The sequence below is a fragment of the Ptychodera flava genome, chromosome 13, assembly GCF_041260155.1.
Source record: "Ptychodera flava strain L36383 chromosome 13, AS_Pfla_20210202, whole genome shotgun sequence".
NCBI classification, from domain to species: Eukaryota; Metazoa; Hemichordata; class Enteropneusta; family Ptychoderidae; genus Ptychodera; species Ptychodera flava.
Genome location: NC_091940.1, coordinates 30,766,023 through 30,789,151, shown reverse-complemented (window position 1 = coordinate 30,789,151; position 23,129 = coordinate 30,766,023). Strand labels below are relative to the sequence as shown.

General features: G+C 37.5%; 1 protein-coding gene across 1 annotated transcript in view; it reads right to left on the bottom strand.

The window, feature by feature from the left end:
* Positions 1-23,129, bottom strand: part of LOC139148137 (G patch domain-containing protein 1-like) — a 60,649-nt gene that overhangs the window by 2,906 nt on the left and 34,614 nt on the right. Inside the window, exons 13-16 of the mRNA XM_070719447.1 lie at positions 7,144-7,486; positions 5,643-5,799; positions 4,624-5,117; positions 784-923 (exon numbers count right to left, since the gene is read on the bottom strand). Coding sequence (XP_070575548.1) covers positions 784-923; positions 4,624-5,117; positions 5,643-5,799; positions 7,144-7,486 — 1,134 coding nt within the window. The remainder of the gene's footprint in view (positions 1-783; positions 924-4,623; positions 5,118-5,642; positions 5,800-7,143; positions 7,487-23,129) is intronic.

Here is a 23,129-nt window from a genome sequence, read left to right as displayed (position 1 = left end):
ACCTATTGCATGGTAGATCATCCAAGTTGGACAGTTGCCTATAAAAGGATGAATTCACAACAGTTCAGTTTTGTCCTAGATGCTATGAAAAATGTGAGACATTGATGTGTGCAATAGCGCAGTCTAGTGCAATCTGAGGAGTATTTTCAATTTGTCTTTTACTAGTATAACTGTTAGAACACCCAAAATTTTGAGAAATTGATGTCCGCAATGGTGCAATCTGAGGTGTTTCAATTAATCTAGCACAAAAAATTGAGTACCTCCTTCTTCCTCTTCATATCTTGAGCAACCCCCCTTAGAGTTTTCAATTTTTTGAGTAAACCCCCCTCCCCCATTCCTCTGACACCCCCTTCCCCGGCCATAAATAATGACGGCTCCCTTACGTTTACTTTTTTTGTGCAGCAAACACAAGTTGTGTAGATAACACAGAAGAGTAAAAGAACCACGTCTTTTGAGTGTTTGGATAGAGGTGTCATATTACTTATTGAGTTGATGAGATCTAAATAGATACCAAAATCAATTTAGGACACTTTGTAGATGAGAACCAATCTGTTTTTTATACAGACACAAGGAGAAACCATGGAGAAGTATTATTATTGCTTAGTCTCTATCAAATACAACCTTTCGAAATGCAATACTTTAATAAAAGACTGTAAATACCACTGCCCACCACTTCTATAACTAGCTATAACTAGCTACCAGAAGCACTGTCACCAATACTACACACCATAACTACTACCACTGGTGGTTGGCTGGTTTTCTTTTTCACGATATTTGACATACCTTTGCAAAAGTTGAACGCTGTCGACACTGTCTTGATCAGAATCGCTGAGGCTGCTGCTTGCATCTGCGTCGTCATCACTTTCATCACGCTTGTGTCTTGATTTGTGTTTGTGTTTGTGTTTGTGTTTCTTGGATTTCTTCTACAGAAGGAAAACAAAAACAAGCATTAACATGTGAATGGCATCATCTTTTACATACAACTGTTCATAGGATATGTGAACTTGTTTTGCTTCCTTTTGAATTGGTTTGGGAGATGCGAGGGTGAGCTGTATCATTTTGAACCAAAGTATAGGTTTGTAACACATATCACTTGAGTTTATCAAAAACATAATCATGGCCTCACTGTGTTTCCTCTGGCTTCTGAAATTTTTTAGTAAATTTACGAATTGGGTATTGAAACTTTTCGTAAATTTTGAAATTCACAAGTAAACTTAACCGTTCCAATACGGAATATCATTCAATCAAATTCACATTAAGTACAACATGTGCTTAGACAGAACTATTTTGAGGTTTGGGGGCCTTCAGCTCTCAATCAACTAGTTGCTTCCTTGCGTTCGTATATTTACGAATCAACAATGAAAAAAATTAGTAAATCATTTAAAAAATTAGTAATTTTACGAATTTGAGATTGGCAGAGGAAACACAGCCTCATATTTCTCTATGCATCAAAGGATTGGTAGCTAAGCTGGAGACACACTGACTCATTCCTGTATAAATCTGTAGCAGGCAAAATAGTTTCCACCGCTGACATTGCTCTTATTTTCATTTTGATGTATACTTGGCAGTACTGTTTCTCAAAAAAAGTAAACGAAATTGCAATCACAGTTGCAATTTTCACAGTGAAGACACTCTGAGTATACCCTGTAGACTTGCAGTTTCTGGTCAACATCGCACATTAATGGTATCTAGGAATCCCGGAAAGTGTGATACATTGACAGAGAAAGTGAAGGGTTTTGGATGGTGCTTCTGTCAACATAGGGTTGCTAGGCATGTACAGTACCAGTTTTCCTATGCAGCTTTGTAAACCTGTTCAAACATGCAGCATTGTTCTGGTTTTTTTTTTTGTCTTGGCAGATCTACTACTCTCTCTCTCCTCAGAGACTTACAGGCACACCTTGATTGATATCCAAGGTGAAAACGTTATGAAAGCATTGTAGACCTTACTACATAAGCTATCTACGTGGCTGTTTGCATGAATAGATTGGAAGAACGTCAAAGTGTTCTACCGAGTACCTTCAATTGAATTGTATGTTCTCTATGCTGGGTCAAAAACCATCACCCCAGAGTCATGGAGGTGAGAGGTTGAATATGCAGGCTGTTTAACCAAGTCCTCCACATAACTATTGCAAAGACTAGAGCAAAACAGAGCTTAAAATAACCTTTTTATGTGATAGTTCAAGAGGACAATCATTGCCGTAAATTGGCAGTGCCAAGAAGACATCTGGTAGTACTTTTTACTCTAGCCATATGACCAACTTTAAATAATACTTATCATTTCTGAAAATCTGACATTGTCAAACAAACAAACAAACAAACAAATAAATATCATTCTCTAAAATCATCTCTCATGTAGCTTAATATTCATCAAGTCATCAGCTGGGCAAAACTGATAGTAGATGAAAGCACTTTCAAGTTTAAATGTTTCATGAAACTGTATATAAGTTGATCAAACGGTGTAAAACAAATAAACATGGAACACAAAGGTTCACCATGTTCAATTTCCTTTATCTTCATCATTCTGAATGGCAAAGGAAGATTTAGCATTAATAAATTACATCTGGTGACTAACTGATCATTATTATACAAAATTTCACCAGGATTAAATAGATCACTGACTGTTGTTTGAAAAAGTCGTAGTCAAGCTTGGAGCCGACACACTCCATTCACCTGTACAAGGTGGTTTCATTCCACGACACATGAATGGGTCAGAGACCCACCCATTTCCAGAACTTTGTAGTCCAAAGGCAAGGTTCCGTTGTCCTGGGACCTGGGACTGTCTTTACAATGAATTTCAAAATAGCTTGGAATTACAACGTGCACGGGTGATTAAAAAACGTTTCTGGCGATAAAAATAACTCCAACTGCATCCATTGCAAACGTTCTCCTTTGATAGATTTTGCAACAATTTTAACCAATACGACGTCCACTGTTCTCACTCATAGAACGCTTTGAGTGTAGGAAACACCAATCGTTGTACCGACCCGTACACTACCGTACCAAGAAAAAAAACCGATTTTTAGCGTTCTGTGCTGTTTCATCGACTGAAAATGTGATAATGGCAATGTGAGAATGTTCAAACAGTCAGTGTACGGGTGAGTTTTTCAATTCAAGCGCAGGCAACACTGACGATGTTGACTGTGGCACAGTGAATGTCGTATTTGGTTAAATTGTTGTAAACTTTGTCGAAGTGGAACGTTTGTTATGAAAGCAGGTGGCATCATTTTCTATCGCCAGAAACGTTTTTCTTATCACCCAAGCAGGTTGTAATTCCAAGCTATTTTGAAATTGACTGTAATTTCGGGCCCTGCAAAACAATCTGATAATTTCTTGAACCTATATCCTGACACCTACACACCTATCTTCCTGGCGTACTTTCTATGTCTGGCAGCAATATTGTCAGACAGACTGTGACAAGATGAGTTAGCAGACTTTGATATGTTTTCAGCATCATGGCATTAATAACACTGGTGACTTGATTTGACAGGGATGCAAGAAAAGACTGTAGGGAAAATACACATAGTAACAATTTTGCCATGTGTAAAGATAGGAAGAACGAAGGTTAAAATCACAAAACAGCACCGAGTTTCTAGTACAGCGTAAATTCTCCTTCATCATGTAGGAAAATCTTCTATGCTAATAGGTGATTGAAATGTGAGTTATCCTAACAGATGGCATCTGGCCAAGAGTACACCACAGGTACATTGTAACAAAAGTGTATTTGAGGTCATTCTCCACAAACAGGTAAGTATGGGGTACGGAAGGAGGTGATGAACCAGAGAAAACTGTGGTGTGAATTGCAGACGGCCAGCGGGCAGATTAAATGAGCTCTTTACATATTGACCACTTGCAAGTCATGGTTTACTAGTTCATTTAGAACATGTCCAATATGCTGTGTCATAGACTCCATCTTGCAAAAGATCCCAAACTGGAGACATGAAAGTTCGGAGGAGTCTACATTTGCTACTTGCTGGAAATTCTTATATTTGACATATTAAACAGGTACACGCGAAGAAGAGCTAAAGAATACTTTGCATGCAAAATGCCACTTGACGCACAAGAGAAATGTATGAAAATGTGATATTAATATGAAAATAACCAAAAAGTGAGAAAATTTGAACTCCTGTAATCTCCTATACTCAAATTTGCTTTTTGTTCCAACTGACAAATGAGGTGCAACTCCAAATAAATCTTCAAGGAGCAGTTGTTTATTGCAGTTTTACTGACCAATCACTGTCAAGATTGAATAATTCACCTTATGAATATTCACTATCAATAATGAGTGATTATCTGCATACATAATAATATACATGTCCATTGGTTTTACTGACCAGTTTTACAGTTTTACTGACCAATCACTGTCAAGATGGAACAATGCACCTTATGAATATTCACTATCAACAATGAGTGATTATCTGCACACATAATCCATTAATAAACTTTGCCTAAATCAATAATATCATGATGCATTTGAAGCATGAAAATATCAATCAAAACTCTTGTGAGTAAGCCAACTGATCAAACACTGAAATTAAACATTTTTGAATATAAACAATTTCACAATACACTGGTATGAAATTGATGCCAAAGCAAAATACAAACTAAAATGGAAGTGAAGTTTACCTTTTTGTCTTTGCTCTTTTTACTGTGACTGCGTTTATCCTTCTCTTTCTTCTTGTCTTTCTTTCTATCTTTCCTCTTGTGCTTGTGTTTTCTGTGTTCTGTGTCTTCATCGTTAGATTTTCGTTTTCTGTCCTTGCGGTCCATTCTGTCGTACAATGTCCTCTCTGCAAGGCAGTCTCTATCATGAGACGCCGATGGCCCCTGTTGCATTGTGGGAGGCAATGCAGGCCCAAAGATGTTGACTTTGGCACAATCCTGTCTGTCTGATTCCGTTTTCTTGCTACAGGGAGGGCTTGTCGCAGTCTCTCTTGACTGCAGAAACCTCTCTTCTCTTTTGTATTCAGAGTGTGTTTCTGATGCGGACAGTTCACTGCCAAATATCGAGGACAACTGCTGGGAAATCAGTTCTGTACTCCTTCCTTGACTATCAGAGTCAATTCTGTTTCTGTCTATGCCCCCTGATGGATCAATATGTCTGTCCTGTGGTTGACTTTCTGAAAGAAAGACCACAGAGAATGTTGTGGCAGACTGTGATACATATTCAGGGATGTAGAAATTTGGGTTACATGAGGCAAAAATAAAAGTACAAGCGGTTACAAGTATTTTGTGCATAGTGTCTTGATTTTTTACTGAAACTAAATTTTCACAGCCGGCAGATTTTAGCTAACAGCCGGTTGTTTTTGCCAGCTGCCAGCTATTTTCTACATCCCTGCATATTTCTTTTAAAAGTGATGAGATTTTAGACTGTGAAAATCATGTGAACTGAGCTTAACAATGTAAAACAGCACTTCTGACGAGAAAAAAGGTTACATTCCTAAAGAATTAAATCAATGATGATCGATTTAATTGATCAAAGAGCGTATGTTTAAAAGAAAAGAACGGCAAATATTAACTGCTGGCTACATCCATTGTGTCACTGGGAAGATTCAAGGAGTTCTGTATTCTTGTGACTTCATTAAAATCAACAGAAAACTTCAGTCATATTGTCAACGAGTGACTTAAGGAAGAATGTTTCTTACCAGCCTTTTTGTTTGAGTCAACCTCATCATTTGATTCCTTGTCATTTCCATCATTGTCTGACGACTCTGACGACGAACTGTCTTCACTTTCAGAATCGGCAAATATTGCCTGAAACAGATCCATTGGTGGTCTCTCGTCTGACTCAACAGGTGCTTTCTGCAAACAACATGCAAATCATTTTCAACTTGTTGCAAATTCAACAGGGCTTGAGATCTGATCTGACTCGGGCATGTTGCCGTCAACGTCAAAGTGTTCCTTTTTTCAGTAAAAGTATTATAAACTTGTTATCAGTGAAATAATTGCTACATTTATGTCTGTTGAGAAATTGAACTCACAGTCTCTAAAACGGTATAATAGCAAATACATTATGGTAATGAGTGATAGAATTTTGACAACAAAGGTTAATGGTCATCAAAATATCACAAGATGCCAATCTGTTTCTTTACTTATTTCTCCTCTTGTCTCTCTTTTTCTCTTATTCACATTTTGGCTCATAATCTGTGACAGTATCTCAAATCTGACATCATTTCTATGTGGAAGTTAAGAAAATCACATCCCAAAGTATTGCGATACGATAACTTTACTAGTAAGTCAGATTAAAAATAGACAATCTATGTATGCATCCGCTTGTTATACTTGTTTGTTGGTCTTTGTTTGAAATAATCATGAAATGTTTTCACAGGACAACACATTCCACAAGACCGATTTTAGAAAGTGTAGAGAAAAGGTCACCCAGTGGGCTTGATGTTTTCTTTGATTTACGAGATTCACAGAATAGTGCAAATATTTGTCACAAAGAGTGCCTGTGATAAATACTTTCCCAACGTTTGCAGTAATCGGGTTTTGCTCATTCAGGTGTCTCCTCTGTCACACCTACTTGACCACCAATAGAATGGCATCGGGGTCATGGGGTCAAAGGTCATCCAATTAGGTAACTTGTTATAAAAGCTACTGTGAAGGGCCACTTCTGTATGGTGTGGATTGATACTGTATAATGTAACAAGAGTAAACTGATAGCCAAGACAGTCCCAGTCACTGAAAGGGGCTCTGATCCTGTGTTTCATTCCCTAATGAGAATTGCACAACTATCTCATGTAAAACAGTATGGATATACAAAAGTTCAAGGGTGAAAGGTCGGAGGGAATGTGGAAGTTAAATTGGAGTGAGATGACAGTCACAATACAATTTGTATTTTGCACTCTTTACGGGATGCACAGTTTGTCCTAGTTATTTTATCTCTCTGCTTTACATGTGGATGATATCAACAAGAAATTTATCACAGAAAATGTTATACCCGCAGGTGCACTGATCTCCCACTTCAAAGATCAGAATCCTACTTCATGTGAACAAAATTTTTAGACGTCTTCTACTTTGCTTGGAAAAATACCAGTTCATTACCACCTAACCAATTCTAAGATAAGGAGGCTATATCAATGATGATGCATGATTTGTAAATTTACAGTTACCATTTGCCAAAGTCAAACACAGGGAAGCGCCTACCTCCTTTGTTTCATAGCTTTCCTGGGCAGAATGAGAGACAGTTGCTATGGCAGCATCACCGCTTGATGTTTCCTTGGTTTCTGTTGACGCTCCAGTACTGACAAAACTCGGTAACCTGGCAACAGATGATGCTGGAACTTGAGATGAGGCTGGGTCTCGCAGATTTGAGAAAAGGTTGAGCGGGGTGGTAGCTGCAGGTGCTGGCAGTGCTAGTTGTGACTGTGACGGGGTCTTGGCCACCCCTACTGACTGCTGCTGCTTTGGTTGCTCCCATGTTGTGTTCAGAAAGTTGAACACAGAAATCTTGTCCTTTTTAACTTTGGGGAGCCCTACTGTGGAGGACCTGCAACATGAAAGATGTAACACTCTTGATGTGGATGATAGAAGTTTGATGGTCATGCCTGGAGAACACTGCGCGCAATTGTCATAATAAAACACACACACACGGACAGACAGACAGACATCGCTATGACATTAGCCCACGTGTTTACACACGTGAGCTAATCAAAGTTTTCTTGGGGATTCTCAGACAGGTTGGTGAAATAAGCGGACCCCTTAGGATCAGATCCATTAGTAAAATTGTTCAGAGTGGGCGCAGTGTAATTCAGCCTTGGCTCATTGTACACTGCCATCTTATTTAAGGATTGCTTTCCCCTTGTAGCCACTAACTGTCATATGTGCAACACTGATAGCATGGCATACCGGTATTTCATAGCATTTATACAAGAAACAGATACTTTTTGGATTATCTCCAAATTTCCTCAATATATATATATATATATATATATATATATATATATATATATATATATATATATATATATATATATATATATATATATATATATATATATATATATATATAATATTATATATATATTTTATATGTATATATATGTGTGTGTGTATATATATATATATATATATATATATATATGTATATATATATATACACACACACACACACATATATACATATAAAATATATATATATATATATATATATATATATATATATATATATATATATATATATATATATATATATATATATATATTCCTGATTCCTGTATGTCAAATACTTAACATGTTGAATGTTTTTCTCCTGTTTATTCCAAGTGTTTCTTTTTGTAGTCTTAGTTCTTGACTTATAATGCTCACCCTTCAGGAATAATGTCAATATAGTTATTATTAGTATACAGAAGAAAATGGAGATCGGCCTTAAGTACCAGTGAACCTAGGACAGAGAACTTTCCCACAATTTGTCCTAGTCAATGTGAGTGTAAAGACGCTACAATACACGGTATTGTGTAACACTTGCAAAAGTAAAGCCATTTCTAACTCTCAAACCAACTCAAGTCTTATTTTTGTTTCTGTTTTGGGAAATAACTGTTTGAAAGAAAACAAGCAACCAGGTACCATTGTTTAGAGTCCACAACCTGTCCATTTCAAAAGTCAATATATATGATCTGTTACAGTACTTTCTCTTCTTCTCATTGATGTTCAAAACTTGAAATGTTACTGTTCACCAGTGAAAATGACTACTTTTTGAAAAAACACCATAAATTAAACTGCTGTGATTCAACACTGTCTTTCTGTCACATTTACTCTAGCTTTTGTATCTTCCTCTAATTAGCAAAAGAAGGTATACCCAACAGTCGGAGTTCAAAATAGATACTTATCAGTTGCATTCTGTGTCTTCTTCATGCCTCTGCCTTCAAACAAGCGGAATGTTCTCATAAATACTTGACGGAGCCACAAGCCGTATATCATGTGGATTGATATGTTTTATGTGTGGTATTACAGAGTCTTTCACTGTGACTTATATTGTTTGAAATCTTTTACTATGATGGAGCATTCGTTCATTCCTGAGCAAAGTTATTAGTTCTACATGAGTAGCTGACCATGGTGTCCACTACGGTTGGCCAGAAACTGAATATGATCCTGGATGGTGTATCTTGCCACAAAATTAATATCCCCAAGCACTGAACGAATATTTTTACCAACCTATGTACACGTAAATGGCACTTATAAAATATAGATGTTGCCTAACACAAAATAGCAACTTTCCATTGCACATAGAAAGTCCCATTCCTATCTGCACAGTGGCCGATGATTTTGAAAACTGATCGTCTCTGATGTGATAACGGTATGTCTGCTGGTTTAAGACCAGTAAATCTGAGAACACAGGCTTCTACAATACTGAGGGAATCTTTCAAAATTCAAAATTTCAACTCAGAAACAAGGCTAGATTTGTGATACAAAAAAAGTTCACATGTCAGTGACTTCTTTCAGGAGTCAGGATGAATGATGTGTAAGCAGATAATTTTCATGGTTCTTGACTCGGGACACTTCAAAGCCAAAATTCCCAAAGCATGCGTATAATCTGTATTTCATACATCCAAGTGGGTGGTAACTTGAGAAGCTTTGAAATCATAACTCAATGACTGCAACAGTTGAAGTGATGCACTCTGATCTCAGACACCTTTCAGAGAGAACGTCAGGAATGCTCGTCTCCAGAGACCTGACTGCAGTTATTGAACAATCCTGAGATCCACATTGAGATCAACTTTTTTCACAGTGATAGATGTCATCAAACAGTATCTGAGTTGCACAATTGTTTTGTTGTTCAGACGCAACAAACTAGAACAGGCATGGGAAGCCAAGCACGATAAAATCCTGTCTGACTTAATCTGGGCAATGGTAGGTGAAATTGACATGCGTGCCTCTGCAAGCAAGACAAGGCCACACATGTGTGTGAGTGTGAAATCTGGATTTTTGATTTGCCTATAACAATTAGATGATTTTGTAGAGAATTTATCACTGATTGTACCGATACAGAGTACCCCCTTGGAAACTGACTAATTTATAAGCTGTTCGTACAGCAAGCACGGTTTTGGTATTTCATTCATATGCAAGTCACGCAAGTATTTTCAGAACAGCAACAAACCATCCACACCAGAGTCAAACCCATGATTCCAAAGGAAATACATATTCCCGAAATAGAACTGTTCATCGAATCTGCAGAACCTGCTGGGGTGTTACAGGAACTGAATATGCAAATTACATGTACACTTGACATCACAGTCACAATATTATTGATTGATTGATTAACTGATTGATTGGACAGGAGTGCGTTCACTTGGACAAGAGTACGTTCACATCGACACCTACGCCTCAAAAGGCAATGAAATAGTCACTGTCTGCAGAGTGCAGGAATGTATCACCACTCTTTGCCTACATTAACCTGTCTGGGCAAGAGACAGGTGGACATTTCCACCCACAATCACCGTACCGATTACATCCACGGTCCACTAACTTCCTTCACACTGCCTCCATATCAGCTTGGAAACACATGGAGATGTTGTTATTCACATTGGTGACAACTACAAAAGTACATGAAATGTATCGAATTGACTGTGCCACAAAAATTGGCACACTTGAAGAACGTCCTCCCTATATACCATAGGAATCAGAGCTTGTTTGAAGAAGCTTGTCCGAGGGTGCCATACATAGGAATTAAATACAAACATACCCCCTAAGATGATGTTGAATTGTATTACAGCTTAGCATGTGCCCAGTATTGTTCAGTTTTATGAAGACAATGAGTAGAAATTATTCATTTATTTATTCATCTTATACAGCACTCACTGATATACTGTATACCCTGTTCCTCACACTTTCTGTACAGTATTGTGAATTATTTCAAGTGACTTGTAGGCGGGTTGGGCTGGGAGACCTTCTTTCCCCGTGTCACCATGATAAAATAATCTACTACTACTATTCCTGTTACTATATACGAAAAAGGAAGAACCTTGGATTAATGTAAAATAGAAGTGACTGACTTAATGACTGTCTATTATCTCTAGTCTATGTACGAATGCTGAACGAAAAATGAGAACAAATTTCAATGGTAGGTGCGAACTGTTGAACTTCTGAACCGTGGGAAACTTCTCTTTTTGAATGGTTATTTACTGTTCAGCCGTAGAATATGATGCAATGAGAACAGGCAAAAGCTGACCGTGATGAAGCTTGCATCAACTTTACCTACTGCTCTCTGTCTATTTGTAGCCCAAAATTATTTGAACAGAGAAAAATTCATCACTCACTGTTACAAGATTACGAATCACACATTGCCAGAGGGATAATTGGAAAATAAATATCAGAGATATCGATTCAAACAGACAATAGGGGCAAGGAACAAGGCTGTTTGTGCAAAAGGGTGTTAACAAGTGATTCCTTGGTGGGTGGATGAGCAAAGTTTTGGCTCATATCAGTATTTGGCAGAAAAAGCAGGTGGACATTGTTTATAAATAGTGGGTGTGGAAAGTTTATATACATTGGCTCAGGGCACGACTTGGAATAAGCTGAACAGGTGGGCAGGGGCGGGATTTGCTTTTGGTGCAGGGATTTACTGAGGTGGAGCAAAACTACGTGGCAGGGAGGAGGCACTGGGGGAACAGTGGGCAGAGGGCACTTGTATCTTGTATCACTAGTGAGTTTTCCATCAGGAAAACTTGCCAGTGGGAGTAAAAATTCTCAAAATATATCACGAGGCCAGTTGCAACTTGCAAACAGCTTTCACTATCCCTGCTTTTATCCAAAATAACGTTACAAGAGTATACTATATTTTGATCACATTAAAAGAGCTCTGGCATCAATTTCAACAAATCAGCCAATTGGCTGTCCCAGAGACAAGCTGGTTTCAACACAAGCCCTGCACAGGGTCTTGGCAGTGTGATATTTATTCAAAGTTATTCAGACTGACAGATTCAGACTTAAACACTGATGTTTGCTTTCCAAATGTAATCCAGTCTTAACTGCAAAGTTTCCATTTTTTATGTACCTGACAAACGGATTAGCTTTCACACTTTACGCTTTGCTGTTGGAGTTTGGATTGGTGCTGTATTATGACTTGCTGACAGTATTGCCCAAACAAACTCAATCTGAATGGCATACCAGGTAACTCCTACTTCTCTGGCTCTTGTTTCACTACTTCTTTTTATTCACACACTTTTAGGAACGGGAAGGTCATGAAACCTGGTTTTTTTTTGGCATATCTGATTGCAAGCTGGTCTGGTGGAGAAGGTCATGCATGAATTGTAAAGATACAATGCTCTCAAGGCAAACTTTTATACTCTTTCCCCTCACAGCTACTTACTAAGGGCCTGATCATTTATTTTCAAAGGGGAGGTCATCTCATCTGACATTGAATGTTATTTAATCTGTCTCTTTCAGTTCTGTGTGAAAAAAAAATTCTGGTCGCTAAAATTACGATGTGGTTCACTGATTCTGAATAAATGCTTCATGATTTGTTTGTTTGTCTGATAGCCTGGTCCTTGCAGATAATTGGTTGTAAATGTCTTGATCAATAATATGACTAGCAGTAATGCTTTGTCCATTCAATGAAATACAGTGGATGTTTCCCGCGGGTTGGCCAAAAAGTATGGATGCAAGGACAAACCAAACAGAATACAGTAAAACCAGTCTTAACCAAACTCTACAGGGACTGAAAAAAATGTTCGGTTTAGGAAGGTGTTTGTTTTAGAGAGGTCCTTTTAATATAGAGTGCTAACGGAATGGGGCTTGGAAAAGGGTTCAGTTTAGACAGGTTTCCAGTTTAGGCAGGGTTCAGTTTAAACAGGTTTCACCGTATCTGCAAATTTGTTCTGATATATCGAGTTATAATAATCTAACAGAAAAAAAAACATGGCCTGTTTGAAAATATGAAATAATCTGTTTCAAAATCCTTGACAAGAAGGCATCACTAGTTATGCAGGGTATAACATCCATAGTAACATTATTACATTGTCTTCGGCAAACATTGGGCGTGAAAAAAATAACTCATTTGGGAATACATGTACCGGGTACGTCTGTTTTAAAGTTGTCCTGTGCAAGTCTAACTGAAAGTGACAATGTTTGAACAAGATCTTGATCAACTGATTCTACACTGAAGTATTTGAAGATTTCAGCATGAATTTATCAGAAAATGGTATCCAGATTTTAATACTGGGCCTAACCATGAAATAATTTGATGGATATTAAAATCAGCCTCCTTTTTTCTGAGCTCCAAAAAAAGCAATAAACATCTTTCTATATCTTTGCACTGCTGCCTAGCATATGCCCGTACAGGAGGATAAAATCCAGTATGGGCTATGCACAAGAACAAGTGACACACACTTGAGACTTTCAGTTGTGTCCTTGTACGAACAGAGAATGTCATCAAGTGTTGATGGCACAGGATAAAGATGAAAAACCTTGCAGTCAGTAAGGCACACACTAAACGGTATTAGTCAGAGATTTGTTGTCCAAGAACCTAACATGAAAACATTGGTAAAAGATGTTCCTGCATAGTGGGTGTGGATGGGTAATCCATGATGTAATGGAGTCAAATTTGAAAGACATTGGTACAAGGTGAATCTGTGTAATGGGTGTGGATCATAATAGATGATGATTAACTGCATGGCAAGACAGCAAGCTAGACATTCAGTCGCTGCTGTTTTTCTAAAAAGGAGTCTACTGTTATAATGGAAATATAAAAAGTTACAACAGAATTTCATCGGGATAAATTCCCAAATTGACTGAGACACATATATTGTTGTAAACTGTGTGACAGAATAGACCTGATAATTCTGATATACCTTTCAAAACTTTGACTGCATTACAAGTTAAGCTGAATCAAAAGCATCAGGAAACACAGGATCCTGTAAGCCCGAGGCCTCTGATACAGCATGCATGTAAAAAAAGAGAGTATGTTGGAATTTAAAACACTGCTTGTGAGCAGCAAACCATTGTTCTGAAAGAACTGCAATAAATCCAAACGGTTTTATGATGTTGGGCAAGTTGACTCATAAATTAAACAAGTCATCGTTGATGACACAGTCCCCACTTGTTAATGGGTGCTTTGATTACAGGTCCTCAGAGAGGATAGAGTCCTCTTCATTAGGTCTGTGATAAAAATACTTTTGAATAAATTCGCTTGATACATGTCTGAGTTGTAGTTCAGGACATGAAAAAATCGTAATAAAATGGCCACATGGTGGCCATAATGGATCGAATCACAAACAAATCAATGTGCATATGTATGACATACGGTAGGTCAATGTCCTTGTACCAACTTTGATTAAAATTGGTTGAAATATGCCTGAGTTATGGCTTTGTACATGAAAAAATCATAACAAAATGGCCGCACAGCAGCCATATTGGATCGTATCACAAAACAAATTAATATGCATATGTATGACATTGGTCAATCTCCTTGTACCAACTTTAAATAAATTTGCTTGATACATGTCTGAGTTATGGTTCTGGACATGAAAAAACGTAATAAAATGGCCACACGGCGGCCATATTGGATCGTATCACAAAACAAGTCAATGTGCATGTGTATGACATAGGTTGATGTCCTTGTACCAACTTTGAATAAAATTGGTTGAGATATGCCTGAGTTATGGCTCTGTACATGAAAAAATCGTAACAAAATGGCCGCATGGCGGCCATATTGGATCGTATCACAAAAAAATTGATGTGCATAGCGATGAGATTGGTCAATGTCCTTGTACCAACTTTGAATAAATCTGTAGAAACATGCCTGAGTTATGGCTCTGTACATGAAAAAATCGTAATAAAATGGCCGCCTGGCGGCCATATTGGATCGTATCACAAAACAAATTGATGTGCATATGTATGACATAGGTCAATGTCCTTGTACCAAGTTTGAATATAATCGGTTGAGATATGCCTGAGTTATGGCTCTGTACATGAAAAAATCGTAACAAAATGGCCGCACGGCGGCCATATTGGATCGTATCACAAAAAGAATTGACGTGCATATCTATGACATTGGTCAATGTCCTTGTACCAACTTTGAATAAAATCAGTTGAAACATGCCTGAATTATGGCTCTGTACATGAAAAAATCGTAATAAAATGGCCGCCTGGCAGCCATATTGGATCGTATCACAAAACAAATCGACGTGCATCTGTATGACATATGAAGTAATCCTTGTACCAAGTTTGAATGAAATCGCTTTGGGCATCTCTGAGATATCTGCGTGAACGGACGGACGCACGCACGGACGGACGCACGCACGCACGCACAGACGCACGCACGCACACACGCACGGACACGACCAAACCTATAAGTCCCCCCGGACGGTGTCCGTGGGGACTAAAAAGGTATTGTTCATGACTTTGATATATCTTTACACAAAAACCTGTACTCTGTGGGAATTATACTCGAGACATGATTCACACAAACAGATCACATCAAAATGGTATGAACCACCATATTTTAAAGTCGTGTTCACAGTTTACTCAAAGTCCCATGTGCTTTTCTTTTTAAAAATCAAGAATGGAAGTCGGAAGTTTGGCGTGCAAAGTTTTCCATCAGTGTGTTACACAGTAGCAAAGTATCTACAATTTACGGTAACTTAAAATCCAAAATGGCTACCATTTTGTCACCTGCATGAAAAAATATCTAATTTTTAATGTTAATAAAAACAAAATAAAGGAAAGTCAATCTTCACCACCGAATGCTTTCAAAAAGAATCCACAGATGTCATAGAGAGTGAAAGAATTGCAATATTTTTAAAGTTCAAAAATCTTCCCCTCTAGTTGATATGCCACTATCACCCCTATGTCTATGTATGTAAGTCCATTGACCAAACTGAAAGCAATGGGACTATACCAACACATACCGGTAGTAGTATAAAAGGATCAAGTGATTGCCCTCTTATAACACTCTCTCAACTAACGAAACCCTTTGCTGTACTGGCAAGACTGAACAATACAGGGCCCATGCTATGCTGTAGTACAATTCAACATCATCTTAGGGGGTATGTTTGTATTCATTCACCATTAAAAGAACTCCCAGACAAACACTGATTTCTACAACATTACGGATGATGGTTAGTGTTCTCCAGGTATACCGAATTACCATAGATACATAATACCAAATGATTTATGATCACAATTGAGACATAATCTTCTCCTACAATGCTCCTTGCTAATTTTATTTTGTAAAGGTAAAGACCAGTCTATTGTTATCATGTCAAGGACCTTTTTTGGGGTTGACAAATTCATGACAGAAGTTGTTCAATTGTCCTCAAAAAACCACAGTCGTAAAAACGCTAGAAAAACATGGGTCACCAGTTATATGTGAGCAATCTTTGCTCCTAAAAACCTACATGTAACTCACAGTCTTCCTTACAGAGAAGAAGTCAAAATACCTCATGTTAGGAAACACCAATGGAAAGGATGAAATCAAATAAACTGCAGAAAATTATTAAGACAGAAAAAACAAATTGGATGGATGTGGGACTTTGAACTACATTGAATTGCAGATCCAAACGTTCACAAATTTTCATAAAATTTATGAAGATCACCACTTTCGAAATCAATATTTTTTCCCCCATATAAAAGTCTGATAATTAAAATTTTAAACTTTTGTTCTATTAGCTAAAACCTATCATACCTTTTCAATACCTTTGTTCCATTTGTAACTTACCATTTCTTGCTCTACTTCTGAAATGTTTTTGATTTATCAACACAACCTGTATGTACATAATATTCATTGCTATTGTTTAAAGGCAGAATACATCTCAGGGACAGATATTTGGACTCTCTTTTGAATCTAGCATTAATGGGGGTTCATTTTAAAGCTCTTGGAGTAAAAAAAATTGCTATCTTTAATAGTTTTTCAAAAATCCAAAATTTTGTTTTTCGTTACAGAGTAAACACAGGGATGGCAGCCATTTTGAATTTCAATTATTTGTAAATATCACGTAATTTGTTTCTCTGGCTAAAGCTTTTGTAAAAGTAGGGTTGAAAGTTTCATTGATGAAATTTTGAGCGAAAGTTTAAGTCTTTCAGCTTTGAAGTGCATACTACTTTAAAGCTGCATTTTAGTCTGAAATAGAATTTAATTGTAAACAATAACACAGCATATTATACAATATGCATTGTGTTGGCAACGCTAATATCTAATATTTGAAACAATTTTGGGAAAAGTATAAGAAAATGTAGTTTTATGGAAAAAAAATATTGTGGAAATAATGTTAAAAGTTACTGCAATTTTCCCTTCCAATTGGACTCTCTGAGATTCAGTAATCAAAGTAGCTGTAAATATCAACATGGGAATATTTCAATCATCACAAGGGAGGGAACCCCAACATAGCTTCCAGAATAAGGGTGACGTGTACCAGTGCACCACAAAAACATGACTCAATTTTCACAAAAACAAGGAAATTGGCTTCATTTTCTTTCTATATTGTGCAAGACATCGGAGCATTGAAGCCACATTAATTGAGGAATAAAAGTTTACATGGGAGTGGTGAAGAGCTTTCGCTGCTGCTTGTGTTTGTTCTGTCAACAATCAAAGCAGCCGAGGTGTGAGTATGTGCCTGGCACGCAGAGCCAGGCAGTGTCAAGGTAAACAAGTGAAAGGGATGACCCGGTAGATATATATAGCTCCGTGTGTAGGAGTTCTTTTGTTAGGCTTGTTATGAGAGGCTGGGTTGTCCCCTTTGCGTGAACCTGGATGTATAAGAGGTTGGGACTTCTATACCATAATAATGTTATGACGATGTGTGTGTATAGAAATTGAAGTGTCTCCACCTTCAAAGATGACCATTCTGATCGAAGGACACATTTTGGACCATTCCCAAAATGTTTACGTCATCTATTAAATTATTTGGTTCCCTCCCAAAAGGTGTATCAGGGCTCGAAATTAGCGGTAGTCCCGCGTCCACAGACTACCAACTTTTCCCTGGGACTACCAAAGTCCATGAAATGGTAGCCCACACGGACTACCAAAGCCTGGGACATGAAATACTTGGCGTGCGATGTCCATCACTTTTGGACGAGCTAAATGCAGTCAACATGTAGTTTCATTGTTTGAAGCAATTATCCTTTCATCTGTGAAGAGTTTTTTTCTGGTGACTATTACAATTTTCACTGCTATGTTGTTGTTTCCACAAGATGCAGAGCGTTTTACACTAGAATGTTGAGTTGCTTTTCCGTGTGCAGTCTCTGCATGCCAGTTCACACCATGCTGTTGATCGGCAGCATACAAGACGTACTTGTGTCAAGTTTTGGGGTTTTGATGCTGAAATTTCACAAAACTTTCACTTCTTCATCCAGAGATTGTTTGATTTGAAATAGTAATATAAAACACTATGTCAGGTAAGCTTGGAAATCGTGGCTGAGTTTCGCTGTCTGTTATCTATGGTTGTCGATCAGAATGTATTACGTTCCGTACAGAGAGACTCGGGTGTAACAAGGCATGCCAGTTCATAAAGATCATGAGAATATTTTTTTCTGTTTTTCTTTACTCAAGTTACAATTTCTTTGGATGTATAAGCCGATTTAGAAAGTGATAGAAAGTGTTACAAATGTACAAAAATAAGCATAATTTAAGCGTTCGTGACATGGGGTTTCTCGAGTAGAAGCCCCTGGTTTTTCTGCTGTTTTGTGTTGCTGAACCGGGAGCTTATACAGGGACGAGCACAGTATCCCTAAACCAAAATATTCATGGACTACCAGCTATTGTCACTGGGCTACCAACTTCAGAAAATGGTAGTCCAAGTGGACTACCAAGGTAAAATTTTAATTTCGAGCCCTGCTACATGTACTGTGCCATAATGAATTGAAGTTGAGCCCTGTCATGATTTATGATACTGAACATCAATTGAGGTAGAATGCGCCTCGGGGACAGATAAACTCTGCAAAAATTTTATGGTACTTTTCTGGCCTAACACTTTTGGGCTCATTTTAAAGCTTTTGAAATTAAAAAAATTTTCAACGTTTAAGTTTTTTGAAAATCAGAATTTTTTTTATTGTTATCCATAGAGTTAACATAGGGATGCCAGCCATTTTGAGTTTGAAATTCGGTAAATGTTGGGCAATCGTTTCTCTAGCATTAAACTTTGCACAGTGACCCCTGATTTTTATTAGTGATTTGGCAAGAGAACGGTTGAAAGTTTCATCGGAAAGTTTGAGCGAAAATCAAAGTCTTTCACTTTCGAGATGAGTACTACCTTAATAAAGGGCACTGTCACTTGACTGTGTACAGAGAGGGCATTGATTGTAGAGTATTACTCTGTCTTCATTGTTAAGAGGGAATCTTTTCAATTATTGTGCTTAACCCTTTGGGCGCAAAAGTCCATTTTTGTTGCTTTTACACAATATACCCTTGTCAATTTTTGTCAAATTTTTGCCGAAATTTTGATAAAAAACTGTAGCCAATGAAATGTGATGTAAATTTAATCCAAAATTATCAAAACATTTTCAGAAAAATTCATAAAACTTAACAGTAAAATGCCGCATTAAAATCTTGGTGGGAAAAATTATAGCGCTCAAAGGTTTAATTTTAAAAGAGCCATTCAATGTACTTTTGAAGTAAATTACGTAAATCATATTGTTGTTTTCCCACACGATAGAAACAGCAAACTACACAGAAATCATACTTTAAACCACAAAGCCTTGAACACTATCAGTGTGGTTTCAATGGTTGTATCAATTGCGTAGGTTAAGAGAAATATTTCAAAATTCAGTAAAACAATGTCTTTGCTTGATGCCTGTTTTCTCTTCCACACTTATAACTTATGAATTTAAATGATGTTGATCTGTGGTGGAGGTAGGGAAGGTACCCCCTTTCCCCTCCTGACAAATAAAGAGCTAGAAACTTGAAATTCTACATGCATAGCAAACTTTTGGGAGTTCATACATGTGCAGTCAATGTGCTATATATATAAACTTAACAAAATTTCAGTAAGTACAGCTGCATATCAAGAAATAATACTAACATCTTTATGGTACTTTAATTAAACTTATGCGCAACATTTTTAATTCTGAAAAGATACCATTTAACCCTTTGAGCACAAAAGTCACCTTTTGTCGCCTTTATAAAATGTATCCCAGTCAAATTTTTTTGGATTTTTGCCAAAATTTTGATGAAAACCTATAGCCAATGAAATGTGATGTCAGTTTGGTCCAAAATAATTTTTAAAATTACAGAAAAATTCATAAAAATTGTTAGAATGTTGCACTAAAATTTTGGTGGGAAAAATTACAGCACTCAAAGCGACCTTAAATTTAAAAGTATTTAGCTAACCCTGTCACATCCGTTAATTGCTCAGTTTTTCATCCAGAATGGCATCAGCAGGGGGATTTTCCCCTTTACCAGAAAATCTAGGGGGGATTTCACCAGTTCATGTGTTCTACTTGTATCTCTAAGGTGTGACTGGCAACATTTCATTGGGGGGGGGGGGCTGGTCCCCCCTTGACAAATCACTAGGGGTGCCAAATTGTCAACAGAGGGGGAATCCCCCAATCCCCCTCTCTAGATGAAACATTGATTGCTTATTTGCATGCACAGAAAACTTTTGCTGTGAGTGACATTTCCTGGTCAGTCAAACTGCAATCAATCAGGGGTCCTGAAAATATATTTTATTATGGTATTGAAAGTATCAAAGCTGATTAAACAGAGGTGATATTGGCAAAGAACTCAAAAACATATGAAGATGATCAGATATATACACCTTATTTTGATCAATCTATGAAAGACAATTTTAAAGATATGCTTAATACTTTTTCTCTAAAAACTTTAAAAGTATGTTACATATTTTATTTGATTTGATATGTCCTCTGATCATGACTGTTGATAGTTTGAATATTAATAATTAATTTTTGAATTATCAAAATAATACTTAATATCGTTAGATTTTTTGAACTTAACTTTGTGGCATTTTTGGAGCTGTCTCAGATGGAGATATGATGTTCAACAAAAGTTGGTAAAAAATGAATTTATGTGGTCGCAAATTTGCAAATAAACTGCAAACCAAGATTTAAAGTTAACTTGCTGCAAATTGATATGTAATATTGTCTATGTGCAGTGTGAATTGAGCATCGATTACATTGTTTACATGACTTATGAAAACAACTTACAAGGACACGTGTGATGAAAAATTTCTCTTTTCAGCAGGATTTGATTGTCTCTGCTGGTGATAATGTTTCTGAATGCACACCTGGCCAATTAAACAGAACACATCCATTGATAGGTGGGGTTAAGTTTGGATTTCAGCCAAACTGGACTGCACAGGCCGTCTACTGGGACGTTCCTGGTGGTGTTTGGCACCTCGTCAACAGTTTGTAATCACAAATGAATTTCAACTCCCCTTTTGAAAAACACCGCCCGGCAAATTCACTTGAGATCCGTACTTATATTGGAATTGTGCATGCTTCCAGTAAACAATCACATGGAGAGTAGGACCTTTATTGTACAACTGATTCATCCAATGGACGTGAAGAAGTACATGAGCACCAATATATTTTTTATTATTTTCCTACACTTTGTCAACCACACCTTGATAGAGTCTGTGACTGGCTCTACATTCTCAAATGGTGTAAATGCAGTAAACCATATGACTCAAACACTGGACAACTCCCAGTGTCTCATCATCTCAGCAGTAACTTTCAAAGGCAAGAGTATATTGATCAGAGGTCAGGGACATAAAACACAAGTGGGGATGTGTTCGACTGGTACTGATGTAATCACTAAATTTATCTAAGTAACCTGAAAAAAGTTTGACCCTATGGATAATCAGCTGAGGTCATCTGCCAAACCAGTAGAGGGAAAGGGGTGGGGATGGAGGGAGGGGAAAGCTGGCCAAAGATATTAATAATGGAAACTTAGACAGGAAGATATTAGATGTGTTGGATCCCACACTGCCACCTAAGTTCACTGGTAATACTTAGAGTAGTGTATTGGTATCACCTATGGATCTGTATAGAGCACCGTAATCCCTTTTGACCTATGAGTGCTCAATGGGTTGGTCTGGTACTGTGGTTCTGGCTTCAGAGTAGAGTGCAGTGCCTGTTGTATCAGCCGACATGAATTTCTATTGAGTTAAAGTGTAGTCAGGGATTGCTGGCTATTGTATGCAAAGGGAAGTGTTTCATTGCTTTTGTTGGCTTTGTGATCAATTGCCTTCAGAAATCACCGATTAATATTTCCACATTTAGTATGCTTTCCCTTTGTGTACATCGGCAGAACATTTTAGCCTTCCGAAACTATAGGAAATGCGATCGCACAAGTTTCCTGCCAAAAGCAAGCAAGCAAGCTCCTAGCCGGCCAAACAGTTGATTGATTTAGGCAAAGTTTCTGTTAAGGTTTGGCAATATAATGTGTAGCCACAGTAGCATTTGTACTGTCTAACGGTAGTTTCTGTGTTGTTCAAATGAAAGTCTCTTAGGTAATATAACATGTAACAACTACACCGTCTTCAAGAAACTCTCCTTGACAAAAACATCACGTCCAATAATCTGGACTTTGCAGCTATGAGCCACTGTAAGCTGGCTAAAGAGTTTGGTCCTAGTATGATCCATCTCAAAGGGTTCATCGATTGCAATGTTTCAATTACTGTCACTGAAAAATGTGAAGTGTCTGTCTTTGTAAAGTGCCTTGTGTGCGCTGACTTATGCCAAAATATTTGTCTTAAAAATATTTGTTTTGGTTTACCAAAGAACATCACAAAGCCCCATTTTTTTCTCAGTATATGAACAATGCATGGCCATGAACAAAACAAAGGTGAAGCGTATATGGGTTGAAGTACAAAAATCTGTATCATGTCTCAGTGTTTGCAGTGTTGTGCCGGCTTGCTATGACATTTCTGTGTCTTGAATCAAACTTGAAATATTTCGCATTGTACTCCCCTGCACATCAAAAATTGCATTCAACTTGTTGGCTCAATGTCTCCATCAGTTTATCAGAGAAGTCTGTTGACCCTTTTACCACCATGGTTTAGCCCAAACCTATTGTTATCAACAGTGGGTGTGGGCCTGCTTACAGGGAATTGGGGCTGAACAGGTGGTTATGATGGGCTCCGTGAATCTTCAGGAATCTTACAAATACAGCTTTTTTGAACATAAAGAAAATCTTGACCATGCAATCTTGAAAGACGTGAAATGATGAAATTTGAAAACAG